The following is a 25,123-nucleotide window of genomic DNA, read 5'->3' as shown; positions in this document are numbered from 1 at the left end:
GTGCAAGCTTCCAAAGGCCAAGACACAATTGAAAAGACGATACGTCATCAATTCAAGCATTGTTAAAGTGTCTCCAGTGGAGAAGCTGGAGACTCTGAAAATGTCTGACCTTTAACTGTAGTGCTCCCGTCAGGAAAGTCAGAATAATCTTTTGGATGCTAAAACCCAGAGGGAGAGGCCATCGTTCCTGCCACCTCTGTCAAGGCTGAACCACTGGTGCGATGAGTTGTGATACTCAAGTTTAATAATGTGGTAAACAAGCAGGGGAGTGTGGATCTCTTTTAATCAACAAAGAAGTTGATGCAGATATGACTGAAGATGACAAATACCCAACATGGCAATTACACAACAGTACACAAAAAGCCAAAAACCACCGGACTTTCAATAACAGACAGAAATTGAAAATGGAATCAATGCAGAAGATACCTCCACAAATATTAGAAGAATATATGGGGAAGATGTATTAACACTTCCTCAGAGTGTTTAAGAGAATATTCTGAGGCTTAGTGTCTGCAGAACTGAAATTTATGCAGTAAAGCTGACAGAGACAAAACAAACGCTGGAGGCAGAGCGAAACCAAAATGTTCCCGGTTTCCTCGTCTTTTTAGAAAACATTTCTTTATTGGCAATAGGTGGTTAAAGATGTAACAATATATCTGAGCTAAATCCTTTAGATCTCTTTGGATTACATTTGGCTGCTGGCAAGAAGGCTGGTTGGAGGCTTTCTTGCCAGCGGCAGAAAATAAGAAAGATGAATGGACTGCAACTCTCAGGGAGTTCAGCTGTGTAAAGAAAACTGACATGACAGTATATGCACCTATACGAGCACTCAGAGACTGTGGAGATTTTGTGCTGATCATGTCAATTTACAGCATTCATTTCACTCCTGATAAGCTACAAGACCTGAATGCCTGCTTTGCCTGGAACTGGTATGTTGCATCACGACTTAAAGAGGTCAAAAAAGCAATCTTAATAAGTAAAAATAAGTCCAGTGATACAAACAGGAAAAAACACACAGCAGGACAGTATTTGATGGCTGCGATTAGTATGTTGTAACACTTAAGAATATAGTAACAAAAACACACGCAAGTCTATATGTCCACACTCACTATGCTGGTGCCAAGCTCTTCGTCTGTGATGTCCAGAGAGTCTCTGTGTCTGTTAAACCTCCAAGCTGTCCCATCCTCACACGTCGCTTCCCAGCATTTAAGATGAGACACCTGCCGGGTCTGAAACAGACGGCGCTCTTAAAAGTTCTGACACCAACTCATTCACTCAATCTGTTTCTCTTTCACACCTTTTTACAGTAAGAGCTTTGTGTTTACCAGCGTCTTATGGGTGGCGTAGAGCTCCTGCAGGATTTGGTCCACAATGGAGTTGGTGAGATAGGAAACCACAGACAGCTTAACTTCTCTGAAGAAGGTTTGGGTTAGAGGACAGGAAAGGGAGAGACGAACGCGAAGAGGCTTAGTAAAAGTGAGAGCAAATCAATATCCTACTTATCAAACTCAGACTTATTGTTGCTGCTTCTTCTTACTCCAAAGCTCTGTGAATGTCCTGTGCTGCTCTTTCCATGAGGGCAGTGCGGATGGCAGAGCGAGGGATGGACACATGCTCAGAGACAGAAGAGAGCAGGGGACTTAATCTCTCAGCTGCAGAAGAAGACAAAGGACAGAGCTCGCGACAGAGAGACACCATTGAGTCGACGATCACCTGCAATGGATGGCAGTTATCAGTGACTCTGTCATCTGTCGTGGATCCCATTGTAAAAGGAAGCGGTCGGATCTACCTGCAGCTCCTTATCGGCAGCTTTGGCCAGTTCGCCAGCCAGAGAGTCCAGCTTCTGCCGCACCGGCCCGTCCACAGACAGCACATGAGCCAGCTCGCACAGTGAAGGGTAGAGCTACGAACACCAGAGACAAAAGGTTTCATTCAAATTCAATACCACAAAGACTACGTTCATACATTTCACGCCACTCACAGCGCGAGAGTTCCTGGCCTCTTTCAGCACTTGTTTTGCAGCTTGTATCTCCTCCATCTCTCCGATGCCCCGTAACAAACACACTTGCTGCTGGACACGCACAGAGAGGCGCTCCATCACCTTGGAAACAGACAGGCTGTGAGTTAAAGGCACAAACACTCACACATACACAGAGGTGAGCGCACAAGCAGGAGTGCTACCTGTTCGGCGGTGCTGGTGACCAGGCCTTGGTGCAGCCGCAGAGCTTGTCTCTGAGAGAAGCGCTGGGTCTGGTTGTTCCTCACCAGCGCACGCTGGATCTGAGCAGCAGAGTGGCAGAAACAGTTTAAAAACGACACAAAATCACAAGGAAGACAAAGAGACAAGGTGCTATTCTTTCTTATGTCTTACATTTCTGAGCCACAGTTCTCAGGCTAAGATGATGGAAGAATCTTCCTGCAAGCCCACTTAAGCTTTCAAAAAAGCATGTCGAACCCTTTAACAAGTTGTTCCTTCCCACTCATGAGACCGTAAGAGCTGAATCCATCAAAATCTGCAACTCTTTTTCAGATTTTTATTGTTTTTAGTCATTGATTTTTTTCCCCTGATCCCTGATGTCCTCTGGTATTTGATGTTTGATGTAAGATTTTCAAATATTCATAAAAAAACAAACAAAAAAAGTAAAACTTACTCACACACACAAATAAACACATTAAAAGAACAATCACTACTTTGGATAGAAATGCTCTGTTATGTATAACAAAGTCCTTGCTGTATTTGCTACAGTGGCAAAGTTTAATCCTGTGATCCTCTGCTTAAACCAGAAATGTGCATTATACGCAGCCTGAATGCAAATTTTGGGCTATTGTTCGCAGTCCTAATGCCTAATGCCACGGAAAAGTTTGCAGATTTTTTTTGTGTATTCCGGACTCACACAATGGACGTTAAGAAGCTCTTAATGGTAGGTGCTTGCACTTGATCTAAAGTGGTAGGTTTCTTTTTTCAGGTTGCAATGATCTAATTATCGCTGTAAGTTTTAGATAAGATAAGATTTTTTTTTTGTGGTGAGCCAAACAATTCTCCCAGTATGTGTGGAACTATACGTATTTTTCTCAGCAATGGGATATTTATAAGTTACTATTATTACTCAAAGTCAGGATGCATGATGTTTGACTAAGAGCTATGAGATGAGAAGGCAAGGCCAGGCAATTTTATTTATAGAGCACAATTCGTACACAAGGCAATTCAAAGTGCTTCACAGCTACATAAAATCACAAGAAGGCAATAAAATCATTAAAAAATTAAAAAATAATAATAATAATAAAAATTAAAAAAAAAATTAAAAAAAATTAAAAACCCATTAAAAAGAATCATTAATTAATTAATAAAAAAATGAAGAGTGCAGATAAAATACTTTCAGGTGTCGTATGCACAGCTAAACAGAACTGTTTTGAGCCTGGATTTAAACATTGTCAGAGTTGAGGCCTGTCTCACATCTTCTGGAAGACTGTTCCAGATTTTAGGAGCATAAAACTGAAACGCAGCCTCACCTTGTTTAGTCCTGACTCTGGGCCCCAGGAGGAGACCCCTCCCTGAGGTTCTCAGAGCCCGAGTTGGTTCATATGGCTCTAACAAATGCCTCATTCGCTCTTATATTTGTTGTATCATATCATGGCTAAAGTCTCTTTGTCAAAAATCTGAAACGATCTCAAAGCACTTGAGGATACAAAATGTATAAAAGATGTTCTGTTGCAACCAGAGATTATATTCAAACTGTGAATTAAACTGTGTCATATCAACACTGATGCCAACCTTTGTCAGGGCTTGCTCTGTCTTCTCAGGGGCGCTGCGGTATGCCTGGCTGATGTCACTAAGGGGCAGAGGCATGTACTGCAAGGTGAAATTACTGTGGACGGACAGAGCAGAAGCGGAGGGAAGTGTCGAGTTACTGAAAGAGACGTTAATGGACTAAAACGAGAAATTAAAGAAGGTTACAGATTCCAAGGTAAAGATTAACACCCCCACTAGAGAGTCCATCCCAGAATATTCCTGCCATGTACCTAGTGAGTAATACTTTGATCTAAGCAACCATGTCATCCCTGGCCTTAAGTTAAGTCTGGGCCATTTAAGATAGCAAAATGGAAGGCAACAATTTGCTTGGCTCACGTTGCAACTTTAAAACGAGGTTTCCAAAAAGAAAGTTACACGTGTCTTTAAATCACTTCTTATACAAGCTAAGCTCAACTATTTAGTATACTGCAACACACGTATATACGAAACAGATTATGTTAAAATGTTCTTACTGTTCAAGGGCTCGGGCCACATCGAGAAATCCAGCTGCAGAGGTGTTGTTGCGATCCCATGTCACACTCCTGCAGGGCAAGGTTGTGAGTTGCACAGAACACAAAACCTTCATACATGGCTCTGCAAATACTGCAAAAAACACATCTATTATTTCTCTACGTTCTATGTTTCACCTGAGCGTGGTGTTGATCTGCAAGGCTTTGCTGAGCATCTTGGCTCCAATGTCATCCATGTTGTTCCCGCTCAGGTCCACTTTTCTCAGGCAGGTGTTGCTACCCAAGGCGTTGACCAGCACCGTGCCCCGGGAGCGCAGGCGTGAGTCAGACAGGGACAGAGTCTGCAGGGCCTGGAGAGGCAAGGGAAAAAAACTCTGAAAAATAATGAGAGTTTAGGTGTATGTGCACTGGGAGGCATCAAAGGAGAGGTTGAGAAAAAAAAAAGAGAGGAAAAGGTGGACGGAGAAGCCTAGAGGATAAAGTGCAGTGGTGAAATTTACTGCATAGACATGTGACAACTCGCCAACATGACTTTACATGCCATGTGCTTAAATTATTTACAATGTATGTGAGTGGTGATGGAGAAACTGTGCCATAGGAACATAGGAACAGTAATAATTAATCACCACGACACATCTGAAGTGAAACATACTGAAAAAATGATGTGTTCACGAATCTAGAGTGCTTTTTTAACTGTGAGATGATATGACACTTCTGCTGAACTGATTTTTTAATAATGAATGAATAACTGACCTAAACTTAATCACACACAGTTAAATCACTTCTTGAGTTTATCTACAGCCAAAGTGCTAATTTTGCATTAATGCAGAGCATTTCACAGATACTCACACATTCTTCCTCTTGTATAAGTTGAACCAGCTTCTGCAAGACTTCATCCAGAACCCTGCAGACATAAAACGAGGAGACAAACTCAGAGACACGGCTGGATGAACTGGAAAAATTATCCTTCTGAGCCGTTTATAAAATAAGCAAAGTCACTGATGTGTTTATTCAAGCTGGCATATGCAGCACACGCATGCTTGGGTTCATAAACAGTCACATATACAGTACACCCGTGAATAAGCACCTGTTTTTGATGTTGAAGTTCTTGCCCAGATGAAGGTGTTTTAGTGAGGGGTGTCTTGAAAGAGCAGGCAGCACTGTGAGCAAGTCAGCATCAAGACCTGTCAACACACACACACATACAGGACTCAGCATGGCATGATCCATTAGCGGCCCCCTTAATCCTCTCCTACTACAGGACAAAAAGTCAAGGTCACAGTGGGATGTGTTGCAGCGTGTCCTGGTACCGTTGTCGGTGATATCCAGTGTAGCGATGGAGGAAACTCTGGGGAAGAGCTCCTGGATTAAGGCACCTCCTGCAGACCTCAGCTGCAGAGACAGAAGGGAAAACCAACATGTGCACAGACATGAATAAGAGTCACTTTAGACTGAGCCTTTGGGGAATGGTTCTATTTTCCCGCAGTGTTGCAAATTTATGGATGCCTTTTTATGTCACTGCAGACAGGCTGCACAGTGAGCTTTGCTCTGTGTGCGAATCGTCCTCTGCAGCAGAACATGTTACGCTACACACTTAGCTCAGCATTTTACACTTTCCTGATCATTGGAAGAACTGATTTTACATTAGAATCTAAGGGTCCAGATTAACCCAGTGGTCAGATTTTTTCAGTTTATATTTTCCATATATGCCACGATCTTTAGCAATCCACTAAGTCTTAGTTACCTTAGTGACTAACTTTGTTCATTGTACATATAGTCATCTGATAGACTTTAAGTTTAAAATCATTTGTTATAACTGCTTTAAGCAAATGATATGAATACTGCATCACTGATAGTCAATGCGTTAAGCTAAGCTCCTTCTCAGGATGCGGTTACACTGCATATGGAAACAAATATATTCATGAATGTCCCACTTTCTGGAGCAGAAAAAAATATCTGTTGTCCCCTTTGCTGGGACTTGCTTCATTGTTGTTTATCTCTTGTGCAACTGATACAGCAGAAACACTCCTGTTGTGCCTGCACAGGACATATAAAGGCAAACTTTTACAATTGTTCTAACAGATAGTTTTTGACTGAGCTCTTCCAGTCTCTTCCTCCTGCACCAGCCTGTGAAGACACGCTGGAGCTGCTGCTCTGATAATGAACCTCCTAAATTCGGCACTGTGTTGACATAACTTTGGGATCCACTGCAGATTGTGTAAATGAGCAGCTCTTACCTCACAGCTGCTGATGTCCAGATGAAGATCATTGATATGAGGATTGGAGATTAGCCCCATCAGGAGAGCCCTGTTGACACAGAAAGAAGATGGGCAACTCAAAGAATGAAAGGGAGCATATCCACGTGATTCCTTTCTGTTTTCCCTGCTTAAGAGTTGGGATGAAAAGGGAGCAGATATGGGTGGGAAAATCAGATGTGGCAAGGCAAGCACCTCAGAACATCAGGGGGTAGCTTCATAGAGGCCAGGCTGACATGAGTGAGGCTGAAGGCCGAGCTGAAGAACTGACGGAACAACGGCAGCGAATCCTTCACTTTCCTGTTAGATTTAAGGGAAAAAAAACAAAGATCAAAGCGATGTAAATGTGAATATACCGGCGAGGTGAAATGTAAAGGTGACGGTGTGGTACAGAGAGCGGGGATGGGCTGAGCCCAGCCACACACATCAGATGTTACACTGTTGACATGCAAGGTAAATATGAATGCAGCAGTGAGAGTACTGACACAGAATGAGAAATGCAGCTTTTGATGTAAGAGAGGGGGGCAAGTGGGGTCAAATGATAGATAGCCATGCTTAAATATTCATGAGTCTTATCAATGCAGACAGCACCAAGAGAGCTCTGGCTTTAAACGGCAGCAGACACACCCACAGAGAGGAAACAGAATGTTCTAGTAATTCCCACAAAGCTCATTTTTGATGTCCCGTTAAGCAAAAGATTTAGATAAAGACTAATGAAAAATAAAAAAAAAAGGAAAATAAATGGAGGCAGAACTGATGAAGCGAAGATGAAAGAAAAATTAGGCCTTTATGATGAAATGACCATGTATCGTCCCAACTTTAGATTTAGAGCTGCCTTTACTGTAATCGGAAAGATAAGACTAACCTGTGAGAGAATGTATTTTTGGAAAGATTCAGAAAGGAAAGATCAGCGCAACACCCTCTCAGAAGAGCCCCAAATAGCTGCATCAGACACAGGGTGGAAACAGTTAACCTTGACTGAGAATCACATGGAGAGAAATGTATTTCCTTTTAAAAAAAACACAAAGATGTTTGATCATGACCAGCCAATAATACTAACAGAGTCAACAGAGCAGTCTGTGCCTGACAGATCCAAGTGGACCAGGCAGTTGGGCTGAGACAAAAAGAGATACAAGTTCTGCAAACAAAAATCCAGAAGAACAGAGGCATCACATTAGGCTGGAAAAGAGGCATTAAAATGGAGCAGAGTGCGTTTTTGTTTCCAGATGGATTGTACTGTCTGACCGAGGCATCCTCCCCAGAGAGCACCCCGGGGTTCCTGCTCAGGTCCAGGTGCAGGAGGGAGCTGGAGTATTCATCGCTGGAGCACAGAGCCTGAGAGAGCGACGCCACGCCTGTGAAAAAGACAGACAGAGACCCACGCGGGAGGGGGGTGCAGATGGAAAAGAAAAAAATAAAACCCAAGAGACGAGGAAAGAGTGTTACATGTGAAAAGACTGGGGATACTCTCAAAACATTTAGTATTTTTACATTATTCATAACAGATCTTGGAGCTGCAGGTATCAGTGGGGTTTTGGGAGGCTGTGCAATTTAATGTAATATTTACATTCTCCTCTGGGTACTAAAGGCCCGGTGCTTGCAGGGAAACGCGAGCATCATTAGTCAATATGGGGTCGTAGCAGGGTCAAAACATGAGACCAATCTCTCAGAGGGAGAATTATCTGCGGAATTACATCCGCTAACCCACAGTATGAGCTAACACAAGCCGAGAGACCGAAAAGCTAATCAGCTCATTTTCTGCTGGCTTTGGTGAGATACTGTGGTGCATGGAGGGAAATGATGTACTCATGAGTGTGCTCACACTGTGTAAGTCAATAGGTGGAAGTAGAGCAACTAGAACTAGAGAGGTACGAACCCTTAGAGGTGAGTGAGGTCTTAGATAGGTTGAGGAGACGAAGTCCCTTGCTGAGGCGACACACCTGCTGGATTAAGTTGGAGACACCTGCAGCATGCAAAGATAGAACAACTAAACATAATCAAAAATCTCTGTCTTGTATTGTTTAACTGAACCTCACTACAGTCAGTAGATATTACTTTAAAAGGTGCAGGGGTTTCTGAGATTCACGGTTTACCATATGATATTTCAAATTTAGGGACTTCAAAGTTTTCAAAGTCTGACACGGTAAGCTTCTCCCTATATACAATTTGAAAAAGAAAAACACCACATTTGTTCCTCCTTGATGCTTACTTTTGATCAATTCCTGGATGCCTCTAGGATTCTGATTAAATTGTTTAATCCCGTAAAACACTTGGCAAGTGAGCCAAGGTAACCACATAGCCAACTGCCGTTTGACATATGCAGACTACACTAAATATAAATGGTCTCACCTAAGGCATTTATTACTTTGTGACTTTGGAAAAAAAATAAACAGTCAAACGCCCTAAGAACTAAGGTACCTGACCTCTTCAAACACATTAGGAACATTCAAATAATTCTTTTGATCATTTTAATTCTAAATAATTTTGATGATAATTTTTCATCTAAAACTCTTTTGAGTCCCTCTGGGAAGGCCTCACACTTTAAAAACCTCTGATCTAGACCATAATCAGTCATTAAAAACAGGACTTTGTCTCTCGCTTTGGGTCATTTAACTTCATTAGACCTATAACAGTCATAATAAATCAGACAAACAAATATGTTGATGTTTCTTGATACCTTGGTTGTCCAGTGAGTTGTGGGCCAAGTTGAGTGAGTGAATGACTGAGGCAGGATTCTCTGAAAGGGCAGCTGACATCTTCTGTGGAAAGTCTCTGTACAGACAGAGCAATCAGGGCTACAGCTAAGCAGCAATATTAGTTATCAACTTTTTCTGATAATTCCCTCAATTCATCAATACACGAATTGGTCTATCAGTGAAAAGTGTATAGAAGAACTTCTGAGAGCTCAAAATGGAGTCTGAGTTTTTTCTTTTGCCTGAATTTCAGTCCAAAACACAAACAAGTAAAGGCAACAAATTCTAACCAACATTTTATTTGTTGAATTCCTGTTAACTGTTAAGGGACTGAATCTCCTCATAAATGTCCAGCATTTAAAACTGGTAGCTTCCAAGTTCTTTTTACGAGACATGTTCCCTGAACACACACACAGGCACATTTCTATAACCCCACACTCCAACTTCATATCACTGGCCTTCATAAACTTAATCAGCCCAAAGACTGATTAAGTTTATTAAATTCAAAGCTCACGATTTTAAGCCAGCGTTCTCCAGGGTGATCTCCTCCAGGCTGGAGGACTTGCTGACTGTGTGCAGGACCTGCTCAGTGACCTCTGACCCCTGTGGCAAAATAGGACACGTTTAAACCCAACTTTTTGAGTTTGGAGGCTTAAAGCCACATTCAGTGATTCATCAGAAACAGAACGAGATGCAACAGGGACGTTTAAACTTACAATGCGAAGATCTTTGCAGTACAGCTTGGTGAACCAGGTGTTGTACGCCATTGATGCGACAATCACTGCCAAATCCCTTGAAAAGATGAAAATGAAGTGAACAAAGTGTTTTGCATGGGATAGTGTTTGACCACCTTTTTGTCCCTTACCTGCTCTCTAAGTGGCTGAAGTCCAGAAGGTTGAACTCTCGGTTGTCCTGGGAGTGATAGATGGTGTCCACATCCTAAGATCAACACAATCCATGAGCCTGTTTGCTGCTATGTATGACCACAGTGCTGTACGGTATATTTACACTAAAAGCACTCACAGTGGCACAGACACAGTCCCACAGCTCTTACCCACTGCACTTCCTCCTTGCAGCTGATGCCATTATAGTCGCAGAGAGCGGCGTAGGTCTCTGAGAAGCCTCCTGAGAGAGGCAGGCGGGAGAAAGGAAGGAAAACAAGAAAAAAGGGAATATGAGATATGAGCAGCTGCTGCCATATGCTAAAAAGAAAGCGAAAAGGGAGGAAAATGCACACAAACATGGGTCTAAATTATCAATCTTTTATTTGCATGACAGCTTTAAAGGGAGCATCTGGGAGACCATTTGTGAAGTGTGAGTGCCAACTTCCTCTTGAGCGTGCAAAGTAGTGTACACGTGTTCATATCACTGTGTGTGCACGTGGATGCCTGTGTGCAAATTCCCATGTTTGATGATAGCGTCTCTTTTACCACAGGCCCTCTGTGTTTCCACTGAAGTCTCTGAGCTGGGTGAATACTTCCTGCTACCCTCTGAAAGGTCACTGTCTGAGTGGCAGATGGATGGACTGCCAACATAAAAGAAACACAGATACTGTAAGGAATCATCTGTCTTTTGATAAGTGCGCCAATAAAGGTCAGTCTTCTTTAAACTTTCTGTTTATCAACCACCTGACAGACATGTGACAATTTATTCCGATTTTTTCTTGCAAGATGGCGACACTTACGCAAAAACAGAGTTGTTGAATATTCGAGAGAGAGCGAAATTAATGTGGCTGACCACATGATTGAGGTGGTCGCGTGACTCAAACCTCAGGGAGTGACTGGATTTGTCAGTGTCGATGATAACCTGCACAGAAGATATAAGAGAAGGTATAAAAAATGACTGTCAGGCAGGGAGGTGGTCTAATCTGATGTCACACCAAATAAAAAAACAAGGCCCACTCATTCATTTTCTGTTAATTTACCATCACCCAGGCCTAGATGGATTTCATTCAGTTGTATGGTTTTGTTTTGTTTCTTTCTTCCCTTTAGCCCTACACAAACATTCCTACTCTGGAGCTTCCAATAACCTGCACCTCTAAGAGTCCGTAATGGAAAGTTTGTGTTTTGCCTCCTGCCACTATGTCTTCACAAACCAAAGCATTTTTGCTACGTGTTCTCTTACATATTACAAGGGAAATGTAATCAAACTTTTAACAGACTTCACACTGTGCAACGCACTGCAGTGCCTCTTGCATTTCAAAACAGCTCTTGCACTGCTTGGATGTAGTACCACCTCTTGAGCAGAGCCTAAAATCAAGGCCCATGGACTCAAAGCAGGGAGTCGAGGAATGGGTAAAATTCTAAATTACAAATGATTAATTTCCTGTATAACTGTTTTCATTAATATTGCAAGCAATGGTTGGAGTAATAAAGTGGGGCAAGTAAAAATTATAAGTCCTGCTCATCATGTGCCGGCTGACATTTTTGTACAGCCCGTACGCACTTTATCTTGTTGCCATCACATCAGCAAAAGAACAAGAAAAAGTTCACAACAAACCGCTGACTGTCGCTGTGGTTATTTGCGTGGATAATTGCTGTTGTCCTGCATTGAAGGACCGAGTGACGTAATAGCTCCATTATACAACCACACAGCTGTAACGGTGAGGAGTGCATAGAGTTGTAAGCATGACGAGAAAATTCACCTGATGTTCAGGGTGAGAATTCAAAGCTCGAATCTCCAAGAAGTTGAATGTGGTCTCTACCTGTTGTCAAAGATACAGTCGACAAAGTAAAGATTTCAGCGGGCGCTGGGAAAGGAAAAGCCTCAAAAGGTAACGTGCATACACTTTAGAGAGCCCTCAGAGGTACCTTAGCTGGAATCTTTGGAGCCAGGAAATATAGTCGCCATGTTGTGAGGACCTAGAGAAAACAAAAAGGAAATAAAGGAAATAGAATCAAGATTGTGAAAAAGTTCGATGCACAGTGATACTCCCGATGAAAGAAAATAGTCCCAGCATTTCCCAGAGTTTCCATGGTAATAATGATAGGAAATAGTCCTTGTATTGATCCCTCTAAAAAGCCCTCTATGTCAGAAACACAATGTCTAACATTAAAAGATTAACATGCTACGACACAGCCTGAAATACAGCGACATGCTGCAATCCTACTAACACCAGATTTGATTTGACCAGCATTGCATTACTTATGCTTTGGAGAAATGTAAAAGTGTCTCATACATTTATTTTTAGACAGGGGGACTTCGGGCTCAACAAGCAATCTCTTCTGGTTCTTTAGCTTTGCCCCGGGGCTTTGATGTGAGAACTTAAATGGAGGAACTGTGAAATATTATCTTTTGAAATGTCTTTTTCCATCCCTCAAGTCACTGCATTTGTACTTAACACAATAAATCTGGTCATGCTGGGTCAGAATGCAAAATGGCCCTATTTTCCTACGATATCTCTGCTAATTCAGCATAATAAGGTCTAAGCTGCTTGAGATCATTTTTTAGATCAATGCAAAGTTGAGGGGAGTTTGGACATGAAAAGCAAACCCAGAATTTATTCGTGAATCCCAGTCTGAGGGAGCGACTGCAGCAGTTCTGTGCTTGCACTCATTTATTTTCAGGCATGGAATCGTTTGTGTAATGCGGCTCTTGTTTAAATCTGATTCTGCCACTGATTCATCTTTGCGAGCAGCAATTTCTTTTTTGGTAAAGGCGCTCTTAAAAACAGTCTGACTCCCTCCATCAAGGCAAACAAAGGGTAGCGATTCTTTGGCATTTTGCTGCTCTTCACCAACCCCTGAGTACTGCCCTCTGCTCTTTCTCTTCTCCTCTTCTGCTCCGTCGCTCCCAATCATTTACTCCATTCTCTCAGATGGCCCCACTAAAACACCCCCCTGAGGACAAAGCATCCCCACCATGTGTCTCTTCCCAATGAAAAGCAGTAATTAAATTACTGTTCTCCCTCTCTATTCTTGTATTTCTCAGAGCGGGGAGCTTGACACAGGTCTGAGTGAAGCACACAGTGACACCCACGCTGCAAAATGTGCATGTGAGATGATGAGAAGAGGGGATGGGGGGGGATCTTTGCTTCACTTCAAAGACTGTCTGAATGAGTTGATTAGAAAGACCAGATTGTATCACATTACGGTGATGAGTCTGGGCTACGGCTGGTCGTTAAGAGAACTCGTACGAGTAAATAGAAGTAAATCACGCTGATGCAGCAGGCGAGAAAGATGCTTATTCCAGTGTTTCAGATGAAAAAGACACCATCCGTGCATCGTGCTTATTGTGGCTTACAATTATGCAGGAGTGCAGCTATCGGACAGATATTCTAATTTTGTTTTCTTTTGACAGTTCAGATGAGGCCTTTGTAAAAAAAAATCCTCAAGATAAAACCATGTAACCTGTAGCAGCAGAGAAAAACCACAGATCACGACCAAAAATAAGCTTTGACTCATCCAACACCTTACTTCCAACCCCTCAGTGAAATCTAAACACACAACCTTAACACATTTAAGCTTGTTTTTCCCCAGCCAAATGCTGACCCGAACGTGTGATCAAATTCCAATTCTTTCTCTCTTTTGTGAGCACGGAGAAAAGAACCATCATTTTCCAATTCAGCTTTTGAGAAGAAACAGTAAATAAAAGAGGGATTATTGGGAAGATGTTTTTAGCAGATAGAGATATCAAAGTGTCTGAATATCAAAGGCTGTACGTGCAGAAACTCTCCTAACTGTCCATCCTCACCACACGATCCATCATTAAAACATCCATTGAGTGAAGCACTGCTCTGCCAAGGCGATGAAGCCTTTTGTGAAAGCTCATTTGTCTATTGAGGTTTTCAAAGGAAGCAACAGGAGTCCCTAGTCTGTTAAACAATATAAAAAGTGCACTGATTTTACTTCCGTTGCAATGGGTATTGTATATCATGTTTACGCAGACATGAGGCTTAGTTGCTGCACTTAAAGGAGCGCTCCATCCGTTAAAGCTGCTCTGGAGTGTGAGTGTATGTTACCCCTGTGGATGAGCCTCAGCAGGCATGAGGTGTATGCCTGCCTGCACGTACTGTAGCAGGACTGTGTTTAGCTAATGCTGGGATTCATCCAGGGTCCATTTTAACTTCCAGTCCACAGTGTAAAAGCTGACTGCCCCAGATTTTCTTCAGATAGCTGGCTGAGCATCGCTCACTCAGATATTTCATATCTCTGTCCCATATTTTTGGATGAAAGCACCCCAGAATCAAAGGCTGTTCAGCCCCCCACTGCTTCAACTGTGTGGCTCACAAACACAGAGGAATCCACAGGCGCTCCCACAGGCGCTCCGACAGATACTGTCCATCCAATATTCACCCTGCCAGGTTGACAACAGAAGTCAAAGACAAAGGGCAACATTCATAACACAGCTGGCAAGTGACCGCAGAAGCAAGATGTTGAATTGTGAGGATTGTCTTCTTGTGCTCGTGTGGAAAGCAGCACTGTGATCCAGGAAGACCGCAGTGAAAGTTAACATCAAAGACATCAAAGTGAGGCTTGTGCAGGCTGTGTATGCAGCAGGATTACGGTGCTGATGGTGATTATGGTGAGTTAAAAGAAAGACCCATTAAGAAAGCACAGCCATCAAGGAAAAGGCAAAAAGAAGCAACTTACCAGAATTCTGTCCTCTGTTTTGCCATTTTTGGTTTCAAGCTTGATGCTACAAACAAACTTTATGGATGATTTATCAATAATCTTCCTGATACTTTCTGTGGATGAAAGCAAAACAAACACAATAACATTTGGTTAGCATCATATTTCTGCATGCATCTGTTGAAGTCTTAATGAGGAACAAAGCAGCATTTCTGCATATTTAATAGTTCATAGGAAAACTGAATGTGCCTCAATCATCTCCAAGGTAGTCCATCACAGAAAAACACCATGTCTGCATTTCTTGTGGTTCAATTGAATCATTGTCTGGTAATAAAACAATTGTTCAGGTGGTCTACATTGTAAGGCACTCATCCTACAACAATGACATATACTTGATGAACATAAAATGAGGCACAATGTTCACTGTGCAGAAACATTTGCAGATTGGCTTTCATACAGCTGAAGCTGCCCGAAGGGATACAGTTGAAAAAAACATTCAGAAATCTATAAATTTACAGCATGTTATGACTGATGGTTGACATTATGCAGAAACGTGGAACTCTAATTAAATGGAGTAAAATATAGGGGGCTGACTGACTGAGGAGCATAACTTCAGCGACATGATTCAGAGCCACTGTATACAGTAAAAACACTTCAGTTTGCTTCAGCGTCATTTTTCTTGCTCACAGGACCAACATGACACTTCTGAGCATCACTGTCTATGATTCACTGGGAACTGTTCCTGTCAAACAGCATCACTGTCGGTGCTGTGACCCCTGACTCGTACGGCACATAACCTGCCTGCTGTACCAGAGGAAGCACTTTACTGGCTGGGTGGTGGGAGCGCACGGCAGCGGCAAGCTATCAAAGAAACCTACAGTAGCTGGCAGGAAATGCACAATTCAGAGGCTCAATTTCTGTGGCTGCTGAGATCTCGACTGACGAGTTTATGAGGAAATCGATACTGTAGCTGGGGCACGGGGATTCAGCTCTGGACAATAAGTCTGTGGGAAGCAGAGTCGAGTATTGTATTTACTTTATCACTTTAATGTTTTCCTTCATCAAAGCTTGGGAGAAAATATTGGACTCTTTACATTTTTCTGCAATTTCACAACTGCTTTAAATTGAGCTACCGTCAGCGTGAATGAATTTGAGATAACCATCATCCTTTTTCATGCTGCAACATTAAAATGATGCTCACGGGTGCATAAAATATCATCTTGGGACTCTTGAAATACATTTTGAACTTTCTCTTCATGAACACTTCAGTGCAAACAGTATTTTGTTTTGTTTTTGTAAATCGATCAGAGTCAGGGAGTCAAAACACTGTAATGCTAATAATATAAGACAAAAAAAAGACATAACTTGAACCTCTGCCAGGTGACCTTGTGCAGGCCCTAAGGCCACCAGGTGCCTGACAGTGAGTGCTGGCAGGGCTTCAGGAGGCGGAGCAGGTGACTGAACGGAGAGGCAGGGATTCCACTGGATTAATCATCACTGAGCGCCTAATAGAGCCATCAGGAGTAATTAACACAGCGGCAGAGTCCCTGCTGCTCCTGCTTGCGCCGTTACATCCGAGGCAGAGCTGCGACTTTGCCATGTGTAAGCTGTTGCTGTTTGAGAGAAAGAAAGGGAATATTTGGGCGTTCCTCGGCCACCGTTAGGGTTGTCTAGCTCATGCATTTTTGTTGGCAAGCTGTGGTGAACATCTGCCTCATTAGTTCCCCTTTCTACACTTTGGCACGCACGCGCGCAATTACAACAACGCTCAGGCTAGTTGGGCTGCAGGAAAAATTTTTTAAAAAAAGATAATAGGCTATTCAAAGAAGGTGAGGGTTAGAGAAGAAAATCACACTGTGCTCTGGGAGTGCTGGTGAAAAAGTGCAGGGCAGGAATCGCTTCCAGACCCACGAGTACACACCATCGTTTCCACAACGCCCCTTTTTCTCTCTGGCCTACGGCTGGGTTTTATATTGCCAGATCCTCCCCGAGGGGCTGATTTATAGCGAGGTAGGTAGGTAGGATATAATTCTCTGCCCTGTAAATTATAAATCTGCACAGTAACTAATTCACGTGCGCTGAGGAGGAAACAGCCGCCCCGGAAAGCTTCTGGACAAACATGAAGGTGTAGCTCATGCCAAGCATCCAATGCGTCTGTTCGCTTGCATCCTCCGAGGACCGCGCGGAGGAAAAGCATCCCGAGCCCGACCGCACGCGCGCCGGAGGAGGCGAACACAGGGATAAGACGGGGAGCAAATTCAACTAAGCTGTACCCACCTGTGATATCCTTGCTCACACTGATGAAACCAGTGGCAGTGATCTCTTTAGAAGCCATGTCTGTTCCTCTGTCCTACCGCCACCCCCCTTCTCTTCCTCTCCTCCACCTCCCCGCTGGATCAATTCTCTCTCAGCAATGGACAGGAAGGATGGTCTCTCTTCCAGGCATTCCAGCAGAGCATCCGACTGGCCGAAGCGCTTCCTGAAAGAAGCCCTGTGGATGTTGGGGGGCTGGGTGTGGGAGCAATGGGAGGTGGAGGGAGGAATGATGAGGAGGTGGAGGAGGATAAGGAGGCGGAGATCACTCAGACATCATGAGGCTGCTGTGGTTAGGCTACATGTGAGAACACAAAAGTCAAAATTAAAAAAGAAGCTCCATAAAAGCGGACTGATTCTGTGTCACAAGAGAAATATTAAGATCTTGTAAAAAATATTCCCCATGAAAAAAGAAGGAGGGAGTAAAGGGCAGTGGGAGGAGCCAATCAAAGATGCTGAAAAGCCAGTCCCAAGAACTGTAACCAAAATGGCTTACCGACACGACGGCCAAAAATTAAACTAAATTAAAGTCAAGGTATGAAAGATACCCGAGAATTATCTCAAATACTCAGAGCCATCTGGGTACAGACTCTGTATCAGGTCTGCACTTTGTGCAACTATACAGGTAAATCATGTAGTTCAGTCTCATTACAAACACAGCAAAATGTGCTAACTAACAGCCAAAAACAAAACCCTTACACTCAAACATGACGCACATCTGGCAGCCTATACTGGACAAGAGCTGGCATGGGTACAGTGAGCCAATGTCAGAAAACAGCTGATTGCCCAGACACCAAGCCTTAACATTGACCTGATTCACCTGGCTGCCTGATATTCTCATTCAGGAGCTTCTGGTATTGGTTGTATCAAAATCAGTAAATCAGTAATAAAACATGCCAACCACCCAACAGCTCTGGGTCTGTGAAGACTTTTTAGCTTAATGCAAATTTTTCTACTAGCTCATGCTAACAAGAATGCAACAAAGCTGAAGTTAAACAGTTAGACAGTTAAGCTTGATGTCGCAGAAAAAACGAATAAGACATCCTTTATCAAATTCAAAATGTGCAGATCTTTTTCAGACATGAAATACATGACAATAATATCTCCCTCAGTCTGTTGAAGTGAAGGCACTCCCATGTGCGACTTATGTGATTCAGACACACTGTAGGTTATTTTTATGCTTTATGCAGACAGACCTATGACCGTGATGGAAAGAGCCCCGGTCCATGCACGATAAATATTTGCCATTTGCCTGAGATTGGATAGTACATCAAAACGGTTTTATGATCAAGATGCTACAACAACATGTCGCCTTGCAATAAGAACTCGTGTTTAAGTCGATACAAGTACTCAGATTATATCGATATACAAGCCGCAGATGGGGACAGATGAAAATACAACTTTTCTTCATGTTATGCGAATGGAGAAGGTTTCGGAATTTAAGACTGTTGTGGGTCTCTTGGTAATGTTAGAGGCTTAATTAAACTATCAGAAACAGGTGAACTTGTGATCAGCTCAAGAAAATCTTCCACTTTCACTTTGCATGGGTTAACTGCCTCCACTGGTACCTCTTACTTGTCTACTGATTGTTAAAAAAAGAGAGGCCCCAAACAAGGAAGAGGTCATAACTGTGTTTTTTTCCTCTTTTGTTTATTTCAGGTACCGTGGAAAAAGTGTGGAGACGCTGCATCTGATAATGGACAGAAACCATGGAGTGAGGATGCTGGTAACAGTGTTGGTGTCAATTTATTTTATGGCTTGATCTGTTTAATTTCTTTAATAAGACAAACATATAGATAAAAAGTCCTTGTGATTGGCCCTGACTTTTAAGCTCAGTCGGTTTATTAGCCCCCCAACAGGACTATCTCCAAGTATTTTGGCATAAAGATCAAAATAAAGGAATTTTGAACCTCACATCACAAAGCTCATTCAGTCGTGTTTTCTTTAACTGAGAAATATTGCACAAATCAATCCACTTAACGTGCCCAACCTCCTGGAAATTCAGTTGCACACCTTGATTTTCTGTCATTTAGACTGCTGCAACTCCCTATTCACTTGTCACATTCACTTCTCTGTATCCCACCTTCAAGTGGTTCTTGTTAGCCAAGCTAATAAAAACTAGACAACAATCCCACATCAGCTTTGATTTTTCATTCCATCATTGGCTTCTACTGAGATTCAGAATTGTTTTAAAAGTTTTACTCTTCACATAAAAGACCCTGCATGGAATGATAATTTGTCTGTTTTAAAAGACCTTCAAAAGTAAAGAAAATCATTAAATATTATCACTTGTACGTCATGTGATCCAGTAAACATGGCTTCATGCAGCTCAAACTTGTTCTGCAAGTGAGCAATGTTGCTCTGTACAAGCACATAAGATCTGGGTTGTCAGCCCTCATATGCAGATGAGGCTGTTGCGGATGTAAGTAAGGAGTCATAAATCAAATTTGATGTGTTGACATTTTGACCCACTGGGGATGCCATACCAAAAAAAAGCGAGGCATCATTACGGTTAATCACTTCATTCTGAGGAGGCTCAGAAAAATTCTCGCTAGTCTGCGGCCATTCGTTTTGACATTTCAGCCAAAACAACAAATGTCAGCCTGCTGGGTGCGCTAGAGAAAAGGTTAAGGGATCATTAGGATTCATTCTTAGGGGACCATGATAGTACAAAATTGTATTAAAAAATGATTTCACAGAACTTGATTGTTAGTGGCACTTTATGAAAAGTTCGGAGATCACCAAACTGCATTGGCAAGTCATCCCATATCCCAAACTGTGCTGCCTGTGGGTAAACACTAAAAGACTAGTGGTTGAACTCGTTCAGTCCAAAACTTTATCCATCTTGATTATACCAAAGAAAAAGAAGTGCTCCCAAGAAAGAATGAACATCCCAGTCAGCAAGCTGTAGAAAGAAAATGAGGATGTAAACAAAGTGAACGAAAGATAAGAAGAACGATCAACAACCTGAATGACTTAAGAGAACGTGAAATTGCAGGACTGGACTGGATCAATTCCTTTGCAGCAAATCTCTCAGGTCACACGAGCATGACAGCTGACAAACAAGAGGAAAGTGAAAATTTATAACTGCTGGATGATAAATTGGTTGCCTTGTGGTTTGAAATCCCTGGCTGTGCTCAGTCCTGCTGTCAAATGACTCTGCTTGTTAACTAATCCGCAGAGGAAGGAAACGTCTCCACCAAGATGACCATCTCAGTTTGTGGTTTGCTGTGACAGTCACTCCTCCACACAGATACCATTATTCTGCCACACAGCCTCTAAAATGAAGCAGGCTCCACCAAACAACACTGGACCTCTGAAATATCCATCAATTTAAAAACTGGAAATATCAATATTTTTAGTTTGCTTTTACTCATTTTCTAAGAACCGAGGAGGAACAGATCTAATTTTGTCTTCGACAGAATGAACTTAACCCTCGTTTCCTCACTGCTGGGTGAGTATCATTGATAATAACTTACTGGCTGTTACAAACCTCCAGACAGCTTTCTTCTGGGCAAATATATTTCTATTTTAATCACAAACATATTCTATTGGTAGACAAACAGTGTCAAAAGAAGCCTCTGCATTCTGCTGTCAAAGCGGTGCTGATACAGACCCAAAGCTGGGCTCTCTGACTGTATTTGATCAGTGCTGTGGTATGCAGGGTTATAAATTTTGCCAGGCTGTTAGCCTGAAGCTGGAACTTTCAGACAGGGCTAAATTAGAATGATGCGAACTTGCCAGAATTTGAAAAAGGACTGATGTAAATGATTTGGACAGCGCTGCCAAATGGTTGTGGTTGCTATTCCATCCTTGACAGCCCTGAGTTATGATTCAAAACTCTATACTCATAGTAAAACTATGCTACACCACTGTATGGTGTGGTTGCCTGGCAGGAAAATACAGCAAATATGTGTACATTCCTTCTGCTCCCATGGGGAGGATAGCAGTCTAAACAGTCTCATTAAGGCATAGTGTGGCAGTGCTGTGTGTGTGTGTGTGTGTGTGTGTGTGAGGTAAAAAATGCAGCACGGACAGGCTTCAAAGTAACTTCTGGGCAGAGCGAGAGTCTCCCCATCATGGACTTTTTTTAAATGTTGCTTGATTATATAATCACAAAGCAACATTGGACCACGAGTGAGTATCTGGCATGTCGCCATGTGGGACCTATCCAAGCTGCCTGCTGTGCTCATGCCATCAGTGTGTGGAAAAAGCTGGTGTAGATTATGAACAAATTTGTGTGTTTGTGTAAAAAAGCTTGTCTGTATTTCAGGTGCAGCTGCTTTTATTCTCCACGTTGCTACACTTGAAGGTAAGGGAGGTCCTTGACACATAATGGCAGCATGCAGGTGTTTTCCACACAAATGCAGTATATCTGACACCAGTGTGAAAAAGACCGTGATGAATGTTCCCTACCTCTGCAGAGCTTTCGCAGGCCGCTGTGTCCGTGTGGCCTCCAGGGTCAAAAATCTACCTCGGTGAGTGCGTGATTCTGCAGTGCAGAGTGACCTCGAACTCCACTTTTGCCTGGACGTACCGATGGTACAAGGACAAACCGCATACTGCTCCAACCCCGTGCCCCAGGCACCTGGTCTCAGGTGATAGCTACTCCATCACGGTAGTAACAACGAAGGACGTGGGCAGCTACTGGTGCAAAGCAGAGCAAAGGGAGAGTAACGCCACCGTTACTGCGCTGCCGGTCATGCTCAATGTGTCAGGTGAGCAGCGGCAGCTGCAACTCTTCAAATCAATTTTCTCCAGCATGCACACAGCAACACACAATGGTGTAGAGGTAGTGTTCGCCAGGACAACACATATCTGCAACTGCTTTAAAAAACAGCCAAAGTGCACTGGAAAAAATGCCCCTCCAAAAATAAGTAAAAAAACAGCAAATCAAAGACGTTTTTGCTTGGAATAAGCAAAATAAATCTGCCAATGGAACTAGTGGAAATCGGCTTGTCAAGATTTCTTGAAATAAGATGTGATATTTAGGACTTTCGAGATAAAAGTGATCTTGAAATTAGCTTAAAAACCTCAAAAAAAGCTTGTTTCATATGATATGTGACTCAAATCAATTTGTTTTCAAGACTTTTTCATTTAACAAGATAATCAAGATGTATTGTCTTCAAACAAGTCCCTTTATCTTGCTGAAATAGTACTTGTTAGGCAGTTGTGTCTTATATTAAGTGTAATGAGATATTTTGACTAGAAATGAGACAAATATACTTGGTAAGACTTAGATTTTTTCCTGTGTAGTTCTAATCTCAGTCTGTCGTATGTAATATTGTATAAATTCTGGTCCAATGAAAGCCATTAATCTGCAGGCAATCACAGAAAGCCAGTAGTGGATTTACAGCAAACAGACAATACATACATAAACAAAGACTCAACATAGAACAATCTGCTACAAAGTGAAATTGTAAAGCCTGTCTTGGTTTCTACTCCCTCCTCAGTGCGCCCCCCTCCCTCACTGACTCTGAACCCCAGCAGCAGACTGCTCTTCCAAGGGGAGCATTTCACGGTGCGGTGTCCCGCGTCCCGGACCAAGACAAAAGGCTGGAGGCTGATGTATTTCTCTCCACGCCATCCGAACAGGATCACAGTCAATGAAATGCAGCTTTGTTCATCACTAGGAGGTGCTGTTGGAAACAAGTCTGACATGTGTGTCTTGACTGCTGCCAGTAAGAACAGCGGATTGTACTGGTGTGAAGACGCCGAGGGCCGCACCAGCGCAGTCAGCGTCACAGTAAGCAGTGAGTCTTTGTTGGCACTGAAGAAAAAAAGAATAAATAATGAAAAAGAAAAAGAACATGACTGCAAAACAATCACAAACTGAGGGTGTCTATTGAAACAAATGTGACAATACGAAATGAGGAATTAATGATGTCGACTATTTGATCCACAGATGGCAGCATCATCTTGAAGACTCCAGCCCTCCCTGTATACGAGGGTGATAAAGTCGTCTTGTATTGTCAGTACAGGACAGACTATCACAACGAAGCAATCTTCTTTAAAAATGGAGCAGTAATTGGCACTTTCAATTCTTCCAGTTCAAATAAAGTCATAGATCTGACTATTATGAATGTGACACTGAAATATGAAGGCTTTTACAAGTGTGCATCCAAGGACAGAAAGCTGGAGAGCCCAGAAAGCTGGTTGTCAATGACAACTGACCGAGGTATGGCTTTGTTACATTAGCAGATGATGTTCATCACTCAGTCAAAATGGATCAGTAGCAGATGTGTACTTCCATGTCTTTCAGGCATCAGATCAGCAACTGAACCAGGGCCCTCCAAAGGTGATAAAAATGATTTCTTGTTGTTTGCCTTGATTGTGTCATGATTGTGTGTTTTTGCATTTAAAATAATATAATTTGTTCTCTTCATCAGGTAACTGGAAATGGATCGTCGTGTCCTTCGGCATTGTGCTTCTCCTCCTGATTCCTCTCACGGTTTGGCTCGTTAAGCACAACAGGTAACATACAGCATCTATAAACTCATCAGCCGGGATCTCCTCTCACTGTCTATCGTGTACATGTTGTCTGATTAGGACGTGACTTGAATTACAGACCTGACCGGTCAGACTGTCACACATCACTGATTACTGTGCTTGTTTAAAGCTATCGAATGATTTCCACTCGGAGCTGCTGTCCAATTCCTAAAGAGGACGTACCAGCAGTTCCGCTTCCTGAGACCAAGCAAGATGCGACAGAAGTGCAGTGGGACCTGTCCTGGATGGAGATGTCCAATCTGTTGGATAAGCAGTTATATCACAGCACTTAGAGGGCTGCGCTCACCTGAGTAAACTGCTTGTTCACTCAGACAGTCACTCAAATATAACAACTATTTTCTAGATATTTCTGATTAAATGTCTAAATGATCAAAACCTTTTCGACACAATAAATATTAATTAACCAAGACCATTTATGTTCTACAAAGATCTGTTGTGCAAAGTGATGATACAAATCTTACAGCTACTCACAACTTTTATAGGAACCTCACACACAACATACAGAGTATGAACAAGCCACAATTTACCACACTTTGTAAATTTACTATAGTAAAATATTTGTTACTGTACTTCTTTGTTTTTTGGTCCTTGGTGATATTTCTGTCCATTTTGTCTCGTTATCAGATTTAACTGTGAACTGTTCACTGTCCATCTTAGATTAGGTCAGGTTATAGTTAGGAGTGACAAAGCCAGAGCCAAAGAAATCTAATAAAAACTGTGTGCATATTTGACATTCAAACAATAGTTTATTCAACTTGAGCCGAAAGGTTTTAAAATTCACAATCCATTTTTTTTCTTTTGTGGACATTCACTACCATTATATATCAATCAGGGCAATTACAATGGCTTAACGCATTGACCCATCCTTGAATTTACAATAATTTTGTAATCTAAATCAAGTAAATTACAGCTAAATTACAATTAATTCATATACAGTATATTTTTGGCTTTGATGAAAATAATATTTTATTTCATAAAGTTTTTTTATAGTGTTATCAGGCTTTTTTTTCTCATGTGCAAATTTATGGTGAAAACAGTCCGTTACAGTTACAAGTTACCTTGTTTAAAATGTAATTGTAGTGTAACTTTTTGGATTACTTAAAAAAAGTAATGTAACTAATTACTTTTGGATTACTTTTACCTATTTATGGTATAGGATAATCTGTATATTATCTGTATGATTCCATCTGTATTTATCACATTTATTTATACCATGCTATTTTTCTTTTCATTGTAGCCTACTGCCATAACTACATTATACATTCTCTGCACATACATGCATTTCCCTAAGTAATTGATCTATTCTGCACATGTCTATTAACCATCTTTCCTTACACTAGCTGTAAATAACTGCATTTTATCTCTAAATACTGCACGCTATACAATCTGCACGCGTTACACTTGATAAGATGCCAAACTGCATTTCATTAATACATGTGCAATGACAATGAAGTGCTCTACTTTAGTAATAAATAAGCAAAGTAAGACTTTTACATCACATTTTATTTTTCTTTGCACACCC

General features: G+C 42.0%; 2 protein-coding genes across 3 annotated transcripts in view; one reads left to right on the top strand and one right to left on the bottom strand.

Moving 5' to 3' along the window:
• LOC142400069 (capping protein, Arp2/3 and myosin-I linker protein 3-like) overlaps positions 1-21,533 on the bottom strand; it is a 32,014-nt gene extending 10,481 nt beyond the window's left edge. For both annotated transcript variants that reach the window (XM_075484662.1, XM_075484663.1), the window contains exons 1-30: positions 21,508-21,533; positions 17,056-17,389; positions 14,800-14,894; positions 12,019-12,069; positions 11,853-11,912; positions 10,893-11,014; positions 10,639-10,733; positions 10,263-10,333; positions 10,074-10,147; positions 9,925-10,000; positions 9,723-9,811; positions 9,193-9,287; positions 8,392-8,478; positions 7,761-7,870; positions 7,576-7,653; positions 7,381-7,457; positions 6,711-6,815; positions 6,498-6,567; positions 5,571-5,652; positions 5,348-5,444; positions 5,110-5,164; positions 4,438-4,610; positions 4,264-4,332; positions 3,773-3,866; positions 2,182-2,280; positions 1,982-2,101; positions 1,790-1,903; positions 1,538-1,713; positions 1,326-1,413; positions 1,110-1,229 (exon numbers count right to left, since the gene is read on the bottom strand). In XM_075484662.1, coding sequence (XP_075340777.1) covers positions 1,110-1,229; positions 1,326-1,413; positions 1,538-1,713; positions 1,790-1,903; positions 1,982-2,101; positions 2,182-2,280; positions 3,773-3,866; positions 4,264-4,332; positions 4,438-4,610; positions 5,110-5,164; positions 5,348-5,444; positions 5,571-5,652; positions 6,498-6,567; positions 6,711-6,815; positions 7,381-7,457; positions 7,576-7,653; positions 7,761-7,870; positions 8,392-8,478; positions 9,193-9,287; positions 9,723-9,811; positions 9,925-10,000; positions 10,074-10,147; positions 10,263-10,333; positions 10,639-10,733; positions 10,893-11,014; positions 11,853-11,912; positions 12,019-12,069; positions 14,800-14,894; positions 17,056-17,113 — 2,700 coding nt within the window. In that variant the 5' untranslated portion in view covers positions 17,114-17,389; positions 21,508-21,533. The remainder of the gene's footprint in view (positions 1-1,109; positions 1,230-1,325; positions 1,414-1,537; positions 1,714-1,789; positions 1,904-1,981; positions 2,102-2,181; positions 2,281-3,772; positions 3,867-4,263; positions 4,333-4,437; positions 4,611-5,109; positions 5,165-5,347; positions 5,445-5,570; positions 5,653-6,497; positions 6,568-6,710; positions 6,816-7,380; positions 7,458-7,575; positions 7,654-7,760; positions 7,871-8,391; positions 8,479-9,192; positions 9,288-9,722; positions 9,812-9,924; positions 10,001-10,073; positions 10,148-10,262; positions 10,334-10,638; positions 10,734-10,892; positions 11,015-11,852; positions 11,913-12,018; positions 12,070-14,799; positions 14,895-17,055; positions 17,390-21,507) is intronic.
• On the top strand, positions 20,335-24,170 carry LOC142400071 (Fc receptor-like protein 3). Its single transcript, XM_075484665.1, has 8 exons — positions 20,335-20,545; positions 21,365-21,403; positions 21,516-21,809; positions 22,545-22,844; positions 22,997-23,269; positions 23,354-23,389; positions 23,481-23,565; positions 23,711-24,170. The coding sequence occupies exons 1-8, from the start codon at positions 20,515-20,517 to the stop codon at positions 23,871-23,873; spliced, it is 1,221 nt and encodes a 406-aa protein (XP_075340780.1). The 5' UTR covers positions 20,335-20,514; the 3' UTR covers positions 23,874-24,170.
• The last annotated feature ends 953 nt before the right edge of the window (positions 24,171-25,123 follow it).

Source organism: Odontesthes bonariensis, chromosome 15 (assembly GCF_027942865.1).
Source record: "Odontesthes bonariensis isolate fOdoBon6 chromosome 15, fOdoBon6.hap1, whole genome shotgun sequence".
NCBI lineage: Eukaryota > Metazoa > Chordata > Actinopteri > Atheriniformes > Atherinopsidae > Odontesthes > Odontesthes bonariensis.
The sequence above is the reverse complement of the archived record's forward strand: the minus strand, read 5'-3'. Positions and strand labels throughout refer to the sequence as shown.

Bases quoted from the DNA above. Each gene is read 5' to 3' on its own strand.
- LOC142400071 (XM_075484665.1), top strand. From the start codon at position 20,515: ATGAACTTAACCCTCGTTTCCTCACTGCTGG. The intron at 23,270-23,353 runs GTATGGCTTTGT...CATGTCTTTCAG, and splicing joins GTCAATGACAACTGACCGAG to GCATCAGATCAGCAACTGAA. The intron at 23,566-23,710 runs GTAACATACAGC...GCTTGTTTAAAG, and splicing joins TGGCTCGTTAAGCACAACAG to CTATCGAATGATTTCCACTC.